Below are 14827 nucleotides of genomic sequence, written 5' to 3'. Positions count from 1 at the left end.
CAAAGAGAACTATTTGCGTTTCTTGGACACATGGTTTATACAGTGTATTTTGCTATTACAGGTAGCGGTATGAAATGGAACAGGCAATTAAGGACGGTGTTATGAAGGCGAATGACTGACTTCGGTTTATTGGGAGAATTTTAGGAAAGTGTCGTTCACCACTTAAGGAGACCGCCTTTAGAACACTAGCGCGAACCATTCGTGGCTACTGATCGAGTCTTAGGTGTCCCCGCAAGGTCGGGCTAAAGAAAGATATCGAAGCAATTCAGAGGCAGGCAGCTAGATTTCTCACTGCTAGGTTCGATCAACACGCGAATATAACGGAGATGCCTCGTGAACCCAAGTCGGAATCTATGGAGGAAGGATGATGTTCTTTTTGTGGACCACGATTGAGAGAAGTTAGGGAATCGGCATTTGAAGCGGACTGCAGAAGGATTCTACTGCCGCCATAATGCACTGAAGACCTAAAGAAACTGGTACACCTGCCTAAAATCGTGTAGGGCTCTCAGCGAACACGCAGAAATGCCGCAACACGACGTGGCGTGGACTCGACTAAATGTCGGAAGTAGTGCTGGAGGGAATTGACACCATGAATGCTACAGGGCTGTCCATAAATTCGTAAGACTATGAGTACGCGAAAGAACTTGCCCCCCTTCTAACAGCCGTGTACCGCAAGTCTCTAGAGGAACAGAAGGTTCCAAATGATTGGAAAAGAGCACAGGTAGTCCCAGTCTTCAAGAAGGGTCGTCGAGCAGATGCGCAAAACTATAGACCTATCTCTCTGACGTCGATCTGTTGTAGAATTTTAGAACATGTCTTATGCTCGAGTATCATGTCGTTTTTGGAAACTCAGAATCTACTATGTAGGAATCAACATGGATTCCGGAAACAGCGATCGTGTGAAACCCAACTCGCTTTATTTGTTCATGAGACCCAGAAAATATTAGATACAGGCTCCCAGGTAGATGCCATTTTCCTTGACTTCCGGAAGGCGTTCGATACAGTTCCGCACTGTCGCCTGATAAACAAAGTAAGAGCCTACGGAATATCAGACCAGCTGTGTGGCTGGATTGAAGAGTTTTTAGCAAACAGAACGCAGCATGTTGTTCTCAATGGAGAGACATCTACAGACGTTAAAGTAACCTCTGGCGTGCCACAGGGGAGTGTTATGGGACCATTGCTTTTCACAATATATATAAATGACCTAGTAGATAGTGTCGGAAGTTCCATGCGGCTTTTCGCGGATGATGCTGTAGTATACAGAGAAATTGCAGCATTAGAAAATTGTAGCGAAATGCAGGAAGATCTGCAGCGGATAGGGACTTGGTGCAGGGAGTGGCAACTGACCCTTAACATAGACAAATGTAATGTATTGCGAATACATAGAAAGAAGGATCCTTTATTGTATGATTATATGATAGCGGAACAAACACTGGTAGCAGTTACTTCTGTAAAATATCTGGGAGTATGCGTGCGGAACGATTTGAAGTGGAATGATCATATAAAATTAATTGTTGGTAAGGCGGGTACCAGGTTGAGATTCATTGGGAGAGTCCTTAGAAAATGTAGTCCATCAACAAAGGAGGTGGCTTACAAAACACTCGTTCGACCTATACTTGAGTATTGCTCATCAGTGTGGGATCCGTACCAGATCGGGTTGACGGAGGAGATAGAGAAGATCCAAAGAAGAGCAGCGCGTTTCGTCACAGGGTTATTTGGTAACCGTGATAGCGTTACGGAGATGTTTAACAAACTCAAGTGGCAGACCCTGCAAGAGAGGCGCTCTGCATCGCGGTGTAGCTTGCTCGCCAGGTTTCGAGAGGGTGCGTTTCTGGATGAGGTATCGAATATATTGCTTCCCCCTACTTATACCTCCCGAGGAGATCACGAATGTAAAATTAGAGAGATTAGAGCGCGCACAGAGGCTTTCAGACAGTCGTTCTTCCCGCGAACCATACGCGACTGGAACAGGAAAGGGAGATAATGACAGTGGCACGTAAAGTGCCCTCCGCCACACACCGTTGGGTTGCTTGCGGAGTATAAATGTAGATGTAGATGTAGATGAGTGGAGATGGCTTATGAACTGCACGTTGCAAGGCACCACAGATTACTCAATAATGTTCGTGTCTGGGGAGTCTGGTGGTCAGCGGAAGTGTTTAAATTCAGAAGAATGTTTCTCGAGCCCATCTGTGGCATTCCTGGACGTGTCCTGCTGGAATTGTCCCATCCCATCGGAATGCACAATGGACATAAATAGACGCAGGTGATCAGTCAGGATGTTTAGGTGCGTGTCATCTGTCACAGTCGTATCTAGACCTATCAGGAGTCCCATACCACTCCAAGTGTACACGCCCAACACCATTACAGAGACACCACCAGCTTGAACAGACCCCTGCTGACATGCAGGGTCCATGGATTCATGAAGCTGTCTCCACACCTGTACACGTCCATCTGCTCGATACAATTTGAAACGAGGCGCGTCCAACCAGGCAAGATGTTTCCACTCATCAACAGTCCACTGTCGGAGCTGACGGGCCCAGGCGATGCGTAAAGCTTTGTGCCGTGCAGTCATGAAGGGTATATGAGTGGGCCTTCGCCTCCAACAAACCATATCGATGATGTTTCGTTGACTGGTTAGCACGCTGACACTGCAGCAATTTGCGGAAGTTTTGCACTTCTGTCACGTTGAACGATTCTCTTCAGTCGTCGTTGGTCCCGTCCTTCCAGGAACTTTTTCCGCCCGCAGCGATGTCGGACATTTGCTGTTTTACCGGATTCCTGGTATTCACGGTACAGTAGTGACATGGTCGCACGAGAAAATCCCCTCTTCATCACTACCTCGCAGATGCTGTGACCCATCGCTCGTGCGCCGACTGTAACACCACGTTCAGGATCACTGAAATCTTGATAACCTGCCATTGTAGCAGCAGTAACCGATCTAACAACTGCGCCAGACACTTGTTGTCTTATATGGGCATTGCGGACATTAGCGCGGTATTCTGGCTGTTTACATATCTCTGTATTTGAATACGCATGTCTGGCTCTGAGCACTATGGGACTCAACTGCTGTGGTCATCAGTCCCCTAGAACTTAGAACTACTTAAACCTAACTAACCTAAGGACATCACACACATCCATGCCTGAGGCAGGATTCGAACCTGCGACCGTAGCAGTCGCACGGTTCCGGACTGCGCGCCTAGAACCGCGAGACCACCGCGGCCGGCAATATTCATGTCTATACGAGTTTCTTTGGGGCTTCAGTGTAATACTTGCATCGTCAACAAAGAGAACTGTTTGTGTTTCTTGGATCTATGATAGTGTGTTTGTACTATTTATATGATTACAGGTAGCAGTATAAAATCGAACAGGCAAGTAAGAGCTGTGGTTTGAATATGAATAATCGCTTCGGTTAATTGGGAGAATTTAGGAAAGTATCGATCATCTGCTAAGCAGACCACATATAGAAGAATAGTGCGACCCATTCATGACTGGTTGAGTGTTAGGTGTCCCCGCAAGGACGGATTAAAGGAAGACATCGAAGCAGTTCAGAGGCGGGCTGCTAGATATGTCACGGGTGGATTAGATCAACACGCGAATATAACGGAAGTCCTTTGTGAACTCAGGTCACAATCCATGGAGGGAAGTCGATGTTCTTTCCTCGGACCATTATTGAGAGAAGTTGGGAATCGGCATTTTAAGCGGGCTGCAGACGTATTCTGATTTCGCCAACATGTATTTCGCATAAGGACCTCAAAGACCAGGGCTCTTAAGGAGGCATACAGAGAGTCGTTTTACCTAACATGATGCATTAAAACTGAATATACACTCCTGGAAATTGAAATAAGAACACCGTGAATTCATTGTCCCAGGAAGGGGAAACTTTATTGACACATTCCTGGGTTCAGATACAGCACATGATCACACTGACAGAACCACAGGCACATAGACACAGGCAACAGAGCATGCACAATGTCGGCACTAGTACAGTGTATATCCACCTTTCGCAGCAATGCAGGCTGCTATTCTCCCATGGAGACGATCGTAGAGATGCTGGATGTAGTCCTGTGGAACGGCTTGCCATGCCATTTCCACCTGGCGCCTCAGTTGGACCAGCGTTCGTGCTGGACGTGCAGACCGCGTGAGACGACGCTTCAACCAGTCCCAAATATGCTCAATGGGGGACAGATCCGGAGATCTTGCTGGCCAGGGTAGTTGACTTACACCTTCTAGAGCACGTTGGGTGGCACGGGATACATGCGGGCGTGCATTGTCCTGTTGGAACAGCAAGTTCCCTTGCCGGTCTAGGAATGGTAGAACGATGGGTTCGATGACGGTTTGGATGTACCGTGCACTATTCAGTGTCCCCTCGACGATCACCAGTGGTGTACGGCCAGTGTAGGAGATCGCTCCCCACACCATGATGCCGGGTGTTGGCCCTGTGTGCCTCGGTCGTATGCAGTCCTGATTGTGGCGCTCACCTGCACGGCGCCAAACACGCATACGACCATCATTGGCACCAAGGCAGAAGCGGCTCTCATCGCTGAAGACGACACGTCTCCATTCGTCCCTCCATTCACGTCTGTCGCGACACCACTGGAGGCGGGCTGCACGATGTTGGGGCGTGAGCGGAAGACGGCCTAACGGTGTGCGGGACCGTAGCCCAGCTTCATGGAGACGGTTGCGAATGGTCCTCGCCGATACCCCAGGAGCAACAGTGTCCCTAAGTTGCTGGGAAGTGGCGGTGCGGTCCCCTACGGCACTGCGTAGGATCCTACGGTCTTGGCGTGCATCCGTGCGTCGCTGCGGTCCGGTCCCAGGTCGACGGGCACGTGCACCTTCCGCCGACCACTGGCGACAACATCGATGTACTGTGGAGACCTCACGTCCCACGTGTTGAGCAATTCGGCGGTACGTCCACCCGGCCTCCCGCAAGCCCACTATACACCCTCGCTCAAAGTCCGTCAACTGCACATACGGTTCACGTCCACGCTGTCGCGGCATGCTACCAGTGTTAAAGACTGCGATGGAGCTCCGTATGCCACGGCAAACTGGCTGACACTGACGGCGGCGTGCACAAATGCTGCGCAGCTAGCGCCATTCGACGGCCAACACCGCGGTTCCTGGTGTGTCCGCTGTGCCGTGCGTGTGATCATTGCTTGTACAGCCCTCTCGCAGTGTCCGGAGCAAGTATGGTGGGTCTGACACACCGGTGTCAATGTGTTCTTTTTTCCATTTCCAGGAGTGTATGAACATCCATGAAATTATAACAGACTCCCTAAGGACTGAAAGTGGGGGTGTGCAGTCGAGGACAAACGCACAAAAACAAGTGTTTCATATCTCCACTATTCTTGTGGAGGCAACGTTCTGCACATCGTTTCATCACCACACGTACACGTTCAAAAACCCTCTCGCCAGTTCCAAATACGCTGACAAACCATCAAGAATCCATACTTGAAGCTCATCGACACGGTCAACAGTCCTGGAATTCATCAAAGCTGAATAATATCCTAGTAGAATAAAATGCAACGGTTTTCAAGTAAGACAACTTGCAGGCCACGACATTGGCGAACCTCGACCAGTACTCTTGTTGTCGAAGATTCGTACTACGTAGTGCCGAACACACGCATGGAAGTGTACCTGTGCACCATCATGCATGTACCACATGTTTCACATGAGGAGTATCGTGCAAATAGTCGAATACCTTATATTGCAGGAAATGAAGATAAACCCAGCACCAACACGTCAGCCAGGTAGGTAATGCGGAAGTATCGAGGAAACCATTGGTTTCCGGGCCTACGTTTATTAGGGTTACATGCTTGTTTTGCCTGCAGTCAAACACCATGTACACTATTGTCCACTAAAATAGCTACACCACGAAGATGACGTGCTACAGACGCGAAATTTAACCGACAGGAAGAAGATGCTGCGATGTACAAATGATTAGCTTTTCAGAGCATTCCCACAAGGTTGCCGCCGGTGGCGACACCTACAACCTGCTGACATGAGGAAACTTTCCAACCGATTTCTCATACACAAACAGCAGTTGACCGGCGTTGGCTGGTGAAACGTTGTTGTGATGCCTCGTGTAAGGAGGAGAAATGCGTACCATCACGTTTCCGACTTTGATAGAGGTCGGATTGTAGCCTATCGCGATTGCGGTTTGTCGTATCACGATAGTGCTGCTCGCGTTGGTCGAGATCCAATGACTGTTAGCAGAATATGGAATCGATGAGATCAGTAGGGTAATACGGAACGCCGTGCTGGATACCAACGGCCTCGTATCACTAGCAGTCGAAATGACAGGCGTCTTATCCGCGTGGCTATAACGGATCGCGCAGCCACGTATCGCTCCCTGATTCAACAGATGGGGATGTTTGCAAGACAACGACCATCTGCACGAACAGTTCGACGACGTTTGCAGCACCATGGACTATCAGCTCGGAGACCATGGCTGCGGTTACCCTTGACGGTGCATCACAGATAGGAGCGCCTGCGATGGTGTACTCAACGACGAACCTGGGTGCACGAATGGAAAACGTCATTTTTTCGGATGAATCGAGGTTCTGTTTACAGCATCATGATGGTCACATCCGTGTTTGGCGAGATCGCGGTGAACGCACATTGGAAGCGTGTATTCGTCATCGCCATACTGGCGTATCCCTCAGCGTGATGGTATGGGGTTCCATTGGTTACACGTCTCGGTCACGTCTTGTTCGCACTGACGGCACTTTGAACAGTAGACGTTACATTTCAGATGTGTTACGACCCATGGCTCTACCCACCATTCAGTCCCTGCGAAACCGTACATTTCAGCAGGATAATGCACGACCGCATTTTGCAGGTCCTATACGGGCCTTTGTGGATACAGAAAATGTTCGACTGCTGGCCTGGCCAACACATTCTCCAGATCTCTCACCAACTGAAAACGTCTGGTCAATGGTGGCCGAGCAACTGACTCGTCACAATACGCCAGTCACTACTCTTGATGAACTGTGCTATCGTGTTGAAGCTGCATGGCAGCTGTACCTGTACACGCCATCCAAGCTCTGTTTGACTCAATGACCAGGCGTATCAAGGCCGTTATTACGGCCAGAGGTGGTTGTTCTGGGTACTGATTTTTCAGGATGTATGTACCCAAATTGCTTGCAAATGTAATCACATGTCAGTTCTGGTATAATATATTTGTCCAATGAATAGCCGTTTATCATCTGCATTTCTTCTTGGTGTAGCAATTTTAGTGACCAGTAGTGTATATGACAGGAACAGGAGGGGACCGGATATCGATCGGTGAGGCGCAGCTGTAGTGAATTTTCGCCATTCTAAGAACGCTACTTGTTTGTGTGTGCTCCGCACGTAGCGATACGGAAGGCTTACCGGCGCTCGTTGTGCTGTCCCGCAGGGCCAGTACACGACCAAGAGCGACGTGTGGTCGTTCGGCGTGACGCTGTGGGAGGTGCTGACGCTGGCGCGCCGACGGCCGCTGGAGCCGCTGTCGGACGCGCAGGTGCTGGCCGAGCTGGCGCGCCTCGGCGACGATGACAGCGACGTGGACGGATGCGCGCTGCCACTGCCGCTGGCGCCGCCCCCGCGCTGCTCCAGCGACGTGCTGGACCTGCTGGACGAGTGCCGCCGCCGGCACGCCGCCCACCGGCCCTCCTTCCGCGAGATCCACCTCTTCCTGCAGCGCAAGACGCTCGGCTACGTGCCCCGCGCCGACTCCTGATCGCCCCGCCCCGCCTGCTAGTGCTGTGGACGCTCGTGCGCAGCTGTCATTTCGTACGACCTACATTCGGGTGCTTCTTCTGGAGATCTGGACTCGCTGTGATACGAGATGCTGCCTAAAAGTTTGAGGAACTCCTGCTTCCCACTGTGGAGAGACCTCAGCCATCGATTAGTCTGTTTTGAATCGATGTACAGAGCTGAATGATTAGTCCAGACCCACTTTACAGTGTATCACATGCTCTCACTGTCTATATGTGGTGATCCTTCAAAATTTCTTTGCTGTTGTTATCTGGCGACTTTGCATCACTTTTTCGGTCTTACTTTCGCGTTCTACCGAAGAGAAATTGTCATCAAAGAACCCCTGACTCAATCATGGTAACTGCTGTAGGGAACATTTGACGGTGATGCCAACACTTACACCTCTCCATTGTGAAGAAGTATGGACGAAAACTTTAATACTAATGGACTCGCAAAGAGATTTTGAATCCCTTGAATTATTGGAATTGCTTGCTCTGAAGGTAATCCTCGTAACTTTTCGGTAGTAACTCACTCACTACATGCACATATCTTTTTTTACTAGTGACTAAGAGTAACCCCTTCTACTCGGTCACCACATAGTGATGTTAAGACGTATTCAAAATGTAACACGTGTTTCAGGCCGTGGAAACGGGCGGAAAATTATCTCACGACCACTGTAATCTGACTCCTCTCGTAATTATCACCAGATAATAAGTAGCAGCGTAAATGCATTGAGAAAAATAGCAGCAGTACTTGAAAGAAGAGGACTTTTATACATAACCATTCGATGCTTTTCGGTAACTTCTCCGATGATTTTATTTCCCGTAACGGCAATTGCTTTTATAACTTTTTTGCTAAGGCAAGACTGTATGATCTTGGAACGCCGAAATCCGAAGAGACTGGTTGTAGGAAGAGCTCTAATCTTTGCATTCACTCCTTCATCTGGAGGAGTTTGTGTGGAAACCAAACTTAAAACCAGTATACTTTACGGTAATCCATTCACCACTTTAGCACAAGAGATGCAAATGAGTCTCCTTGTCGCTTACAGTAGACTATTCAGAAACTTCAGTCTTCTTTCTGATCTGTGTTCCGTTCATTTCATCTCGAAATTAACTGTGAATTTTGCATTGGTACCTACTTTTCCTGTCCTAACCAAAGCATACATTAAGTTCTACTTTCCGTCATTAACTTAAGTAAACCAGTCTGTGAGTATTTTGTTAAACTATGTATTGATCTTACTTTGACTCGTGAATATGAAAATTAAATTATAACGCTTTAGGTTTCAAGAATTTAAACAATCAGTGATGACATTAACAATTATCTGTGATAAAATAATACTAGTTATCAGATTGCACTTCTCTTAGGAAACTCATGTATGAGAATGTCGCCTTTTAAAGAGCAGTATTCTCTTCTTGTTGTTTTTAGTGTTGTTAGAGGACCAATGTTATCAGTTATCGATACGATATGCCGCTTCTGTACTTCAACACGCTCTGAAAACAAATACTGTTCACTTTCAGGTTAACATTTGAAATGCTCCTGTTTAAACATGTACCTCCGCAGTAGCATTTCCTGTTCTGTAGAGAAACTTAAATTTGTTAGTATTCCTTTCCATCCTCCGTATTTATATCGAGTACCTGCTGTCAACCATCTCTGAAATCGTTACTCTTTTCTTTCACTGATCTGTCCTGGAAGACACGCATCGCTAGAAGATTATTCTCCCAGGATTCCTTGATTTCGTTACGTTCAAGATTACCTTCGTTGATTTCGTTTCGTTCAAGATTACCTTCGATTCTATTTTCATTCAAGGCAAACGAGTGCCATTATCATCATTTAACTCTCTAATATATTCCCAGTCATTAATATTTGAGCTGTATTGCTGCTTTCTACTTAACACTTTGCATTCGGACGCTTTCTTTATTACACAGAAGTGAATATATTATTTTGTTCTTTAGGTTTTAGCAATAAGTCTTCTTCGTAGCTTGAAGAGTGAATTCGTATTTGAATATATTTATGATAAGTGCTTTTGATTTGTAAATTATTTGTGAATAGGAAATATAACAGTTTCAGACTGGCCTAAATAGTGAATACGTGGTAAATAATTCACAAATGGTTATGAAATTGATAATTTGTGAATGTTAGGAAAAGGCAGTTTATTTCGTCAATTGCGTCAGTAAGTATGTAAATACAAAGGTCATTCAAATGAAAACCAGAATCCGTGGAACAATATCAAGAATTTCTCGTTTTATGGGAATATTTTCTCGAACAATAATAACTACTCACATTACGATTACGTCTCTTCTCTAGAAATTTGGGGAAAAACATAGTATTGCAATGTGCGCCACATCATTTTCCTCTACCTATGATTAATCTGGATGTCCTTAGACGTTATCTCTTATTTATCACTTAAATCTGATAGCTGATTCACATCACGCATAAAGAAGATAGGAAAGAATGTCTTCATCCAAGCGTGACGCTCTCTGGGAATAAAACCTTCCAGTTTCCTTGTAACAGGAATATTAAGGTACTCAATTCATAATTATCATTGTACTATGCCTAGTGACATCAATAATTACTATTTTTGTTGCTTCCACTAAGATCCACTGGAGTGTCATACCAGATAATTTTGTATAAGACTGGTGGGGAAAATCACTTTCTTAAAATGATTGTGACATTAGACCGAGAAGAAGGCCGCTGCAACCGTGGCCGAAACGTTGGTTTTTCTCCAGCAGCAGTAGTTTTATACATTATGACGCGGTACCATACTCAGAAAACTTTTATGTCGATTGTGACACAGTGATTTGTGGGCATTAGGAATAAGTCATCGTGTGGAAGACTATTCTAAAGTTTCATCCAGATGTCGTCTTAAAATTATACAAATGATCACATAGACCTCAATCGAGAGGCTGCAGACGAGGACATGTCTTTATTTGCCTTAACATTTTGTACAGATTACGGTGTAAACGTACAAGAAGATGAAAGGAAATGAGAGGAACAGAGTGAATAGGCGAATGAAAGCTGAGAGAGACGTACAGGTAGAGCTGGAGACTGACAAATACACAGACTCGGAAATGGATAGGGGACATGATGAACCATTGTAGGAGGAACAAAGTGTTGTAGAAGGGGTGGGAGAGAGAGAACTGGTGGGGCGCGATAGGTGTTTGGATAGCCTGGGGAATGTTAGAGAACAAGTAGAGCAAATCAAACATGTTACAGAACGTAAGGATGCTGATGTATGGTGGGTAGGACAATAAAGGAGATCAGAAGTAGTTTTAAGACGATTTTTGACACATATTGATTACTCGCTCCGAGAGAAAACAACATTTTTGCTTACTAGTTCTTGCAACAACCTTTTTCGAATCATGATAAAAGATGGGTCCGTAGGAGAAGGCTCTCACGCAACCGAAATATCACGGAAAAAGGAAACCCTGTAACAAAGCGACAGCTGCCTTAGTTTAGTAACATTGGCAAGTTATACGCCTCTCGACAGGTGCTGGACAACTTAACCGTAGTATCTAATAAGTGCAAATATCGCCTCAGACAGCATTGTGTGAATGCTCCATTCCGTTCTAATATTTTGTAGGTTTGCTTGCTTCACTACAATTTTGTTGCAACTTTGAGCATAATGTGTGCACTGTACAACATAATTTTTGTTAACTTTGGGTATGGCTTACTACGAAACTCACCTACGGATTTCGGAGGGCTTTCAAGTTTTCAACTTAATTTATTTTTGCCGTGCAGATGTCTGGTTTTTCGTTTCAGTGGCTTTTGTATTTTGTTACTGACGCCTTTCTGTAAATATTGCTTGTTTGAATTATTAGGCCAAAGACTATTCTAGTTATGAAACGACGAACCTGTCGTTACTTGTAATTTTCAGACGCAATAACTAAACATAAAACTACACGTTATACAGATATAGTCCTCAGAGCGATGTAATCAGTGGCAATATGAGCTGATAAATGTTTAAACTTTCACGGTAAATGTAGGGTTGTAATGAAGTATTTATTGATAATGCATTGTAGAAAATTGTACTGGTTGTATGAAGAAGTTTATTTTGTAATATATTGTAAATATCTAGTAGAGATGAGTGTAAATATGAAGAATAATATTTGTAACATCTGTCACTACTACTGCCGTCACTATTACTTACAAAAGTATGAGAAATTAACACTTTCCCAAGATGAAACCATTAAACCGTGGTACCAGTATTGCAAACTGGCTCTCCTGTGGCCTCAGAAACGATTGTCATTCTTTGTTAGAGCATAGTCTACTGTCACGTATTCTTTCATGAATTATTTTCTCCTGGTCCCTTTCACGTGGATCACTATATTTTCTACAGTTATAGATACAATCATTGCTAAAGTTGGAAAAATTACCGTTTCCTTTAAAAATTATTAACCTCATATTTTCTTGTTACCTCATGTCACTATTTTATGTTTTCCATATTCATGTGTTGCTGAAGTATGATTCCTACCATAAAAAATGTTGACATTATTTGCAAACAGACAGTAGCCATAATGACAAGATATGTATGCACTACTTTGTACCTACGGCCCCTACCCCATCCGTTTCTACGCATTTTGTTTATACATGTAGTCGCCCAACAGACACCTCCCCTATTCTGTTGGATGGAGTCTTGGATCACTCCTCAGTTTCCCATTCCTCGTTTCAACCCATACTGCTGCTTATGTTTTTTTTCATTTAATACCACACTGTATTGGATCAAAACGGAATTTGTTCTTTTTAGTTACTGAAATGTTGCTTTCATTTCAATTACATTTTAACGGATAAACCAGTTACTTGATATGAGCATTTTCTGCTTGAGACAGATTTTAAATTTACGTACGTACCGCATCGTTGCGTGCCGTGAACGTCACTGACTTGAAATAACTTTACAGTGACAGGCCTCTTCCAATCTCTTAAACTCACTTCTTTATGTTCTGACAACTCTCCATTACCGTGTATTCAAGTCTAATGCGACGACTGTTTTCAAGTGTTTCCTCAATCGTGGGTGGCAGTAACAAACTTACAAGGAGGATAGTGAGAAAGTACTAATATTTCCGGAATTTTCTTTTCAAAATTTCACAGGAAACGAAGGTTGAATATGTTTATAAAGCTCATCTTTGTTTTTCATTTCCGTGAGCATCGTCTGCAAACAGTAAAGCTGAGGTGCTGTTCCGTAGCAAATCAAAGTGTGGTGCAATGTTGGTAGTGGAGAATCATTATAAATTTGTAGCAATTTCTTCATATATGCACAGTGAATAGTATTTTTAATAGCGAGCCTGAAAAATGGAACTCATAAAATACGTATCTATTATATAGATAAACAACGATGTTAAAGGTTTTAGAGTGAATAATATTAATTACATGGAAATACGAAATGTTACTTTTGCAGCTGTATCATAGTGAAAAGTGAGACTTTTCACGATATTTCAATTATATTACGTGTTGTATCTAATGCTGCGTTACCTTTCAGGACTGTGGAAACCTGTATCATGTTAATAATGTGGCACTCAACAGTTTGTTGAATTGGTAACATTGTATGCCACATGTTTAACTTTTGGTTTCTACCTCAAAGGACGCGAAATCTCTCAAAGACTTCCTAGTAACCAAGAGACTGTCAGAAAGTGTTGAGACATTGCATGCAGGTAACGGTTTATCGTACAACACTAAATAAACTTATTTCTTGTCTGATTAAAATATAAGCACAAATTATGTTGAGTGAATAGATACGCTGTCATAAAAAGATAAACTGTTTTGTTATTACACTGTTCACAAACAATAGGAAAATAAAGTCATAAATGAGTTAAATATCGCTTTCTACAAGAAAAAACTGTTGTCTTTCATCTAAGCAATAGTACACCTTTTAAACAGAATCCTTTTCAATCAGCTCATAATCAGTGGACATCAAGGTTTCGCCAATCAGAGAGTGTATATTTCTTAGGTTTCTGAATTCACTCAGAATATTTCATAATTAACATTTTTAAAGTTACTATAAGTGGGCGTCAAATGTTTATCCTGTCACCGAGCTGCTCGTTGCTCGCCGACATGAACGACCGATGATAAAGCACACCTACCGTATTGAACTGGCCCATTTAGCCTACACCATCGGTGCTCGGCGCACTGCTCGATACTGTGAAGTCGTCAGTCATACGACCACAGCGCTGCCTGAGAGATCGATCCACCGGATGCGATTCTCTCGATAAGCGGAACTGAAGAACGGCTGTGTTAGCCAAAGAGTACACAGCCAGTCGCAGTACTTATGCTCGCCGCGAGGCGCCGCTAGGCCACTTGATGTGCAGCAGGAGAGAAGTGCTAGTCTGCAATTCGTAGCCACGCTCAGTGGCGCCGATGTTAGTCATCGTCTGCAGCTCAGTCATTGCTGCCATCAAGTCTTTGTAGCTCCGTTCCAAGTTAGTCTCCAAATTCACTGGATCCGACATTCAAGATTACGAGAGATTAATTCGTCACTGCAAGGGTTGTGACTTGTAAATTATGTAATTCTACAGACGCTTATTCTAGTCGCGTCCTCTGTAATTCTCAACCAACTCATCATGGACTACGGCAAAGTTAACTAATAAATACTTTCTAATTTTGTGCTCCTGCTAATTAATTGTGTTTTCCTGTTGTAGCTACCAAGCAGTCATGGCATAGTAGAACCAACGTTTCCACCTCTTTGGCTACCTCTTATTTGCCACCTCATGTTGACGGACTCGATTATGGTTGAAGATCGAGAGCCATCAGATACTACCCTTGCTGGGCAGTGATATCGAGTTTTGTGTTTCGAGCTCCCACCATCGCCATATGTGCCGAAACTTGGACTGTGACTGGCTGCTTGAAGGTCTCCGTAGCAGTGCCGTGTTTGACCTCATCTCTTTACGCAGTTCCTCGCGCACCATACGTCTACTTCTACATTGCTATTTACATCCGTACTACCGTGAATTCCGTGGCAGAGGGCGAGTGTGTGTATTGTGTATTGAACCAGGGACCTAGAAACGACGGAGAGGCTTCGTCCCGTTGTAGCCCCCAGTGGAACCCCCCCCCCCCCCCCCCTCAATCTCCCACCCGTCCCGGCACGGAACGTCTCATA

The 14827-nt window shown here is 44.8% G+C and overlaps 1 protein-coding gene across 1 annotated transcript in view; it reads left to right on the top strand.

Annotated features, from left to right (window-relative positions):
- LOC126187578 (discoidin domain-containing receptor tyrosine kinase B-like) overlaps positions 1-13548 on the top strand; it is a 435420-nt gene extending 421872 nt beyond the window's left edge. Inside the window, exon 17 of the mRNA XM_049928745.1 lies at positions 7400-13548. Coding sequence (XP_049784702.1) covers positions 7400-7723 — 324 coding nt within the window. The 3' untranslated portion in view covers positions 7724-13548. The remainder of the gene's footprint in view (positions 1-7399) is intronic.
- Positions 13549-14827: the final 1279 nt, after the last annotated feature.

The sequence above is a fragment of the Schistocerca cancellata genome, chromosome 5 (genome assembly GCF_023864275.1).
Source record: "Schistocerca cancellata isolate TAMUIC-IGC-003103 chromosome 5, iqSchCanc2.1, whole genome shotgun sequence".
NCBI lineage: Eukaryota > Metazoa > Arthropoda > Insecta > Orthoptera > Acrididae > Schistocerca > Schistocerca cancellata.
Note: the sequence above shows the minus strand (reverse complement) of the source record. Positions and strands in the feature narration are given on the sequence as shown.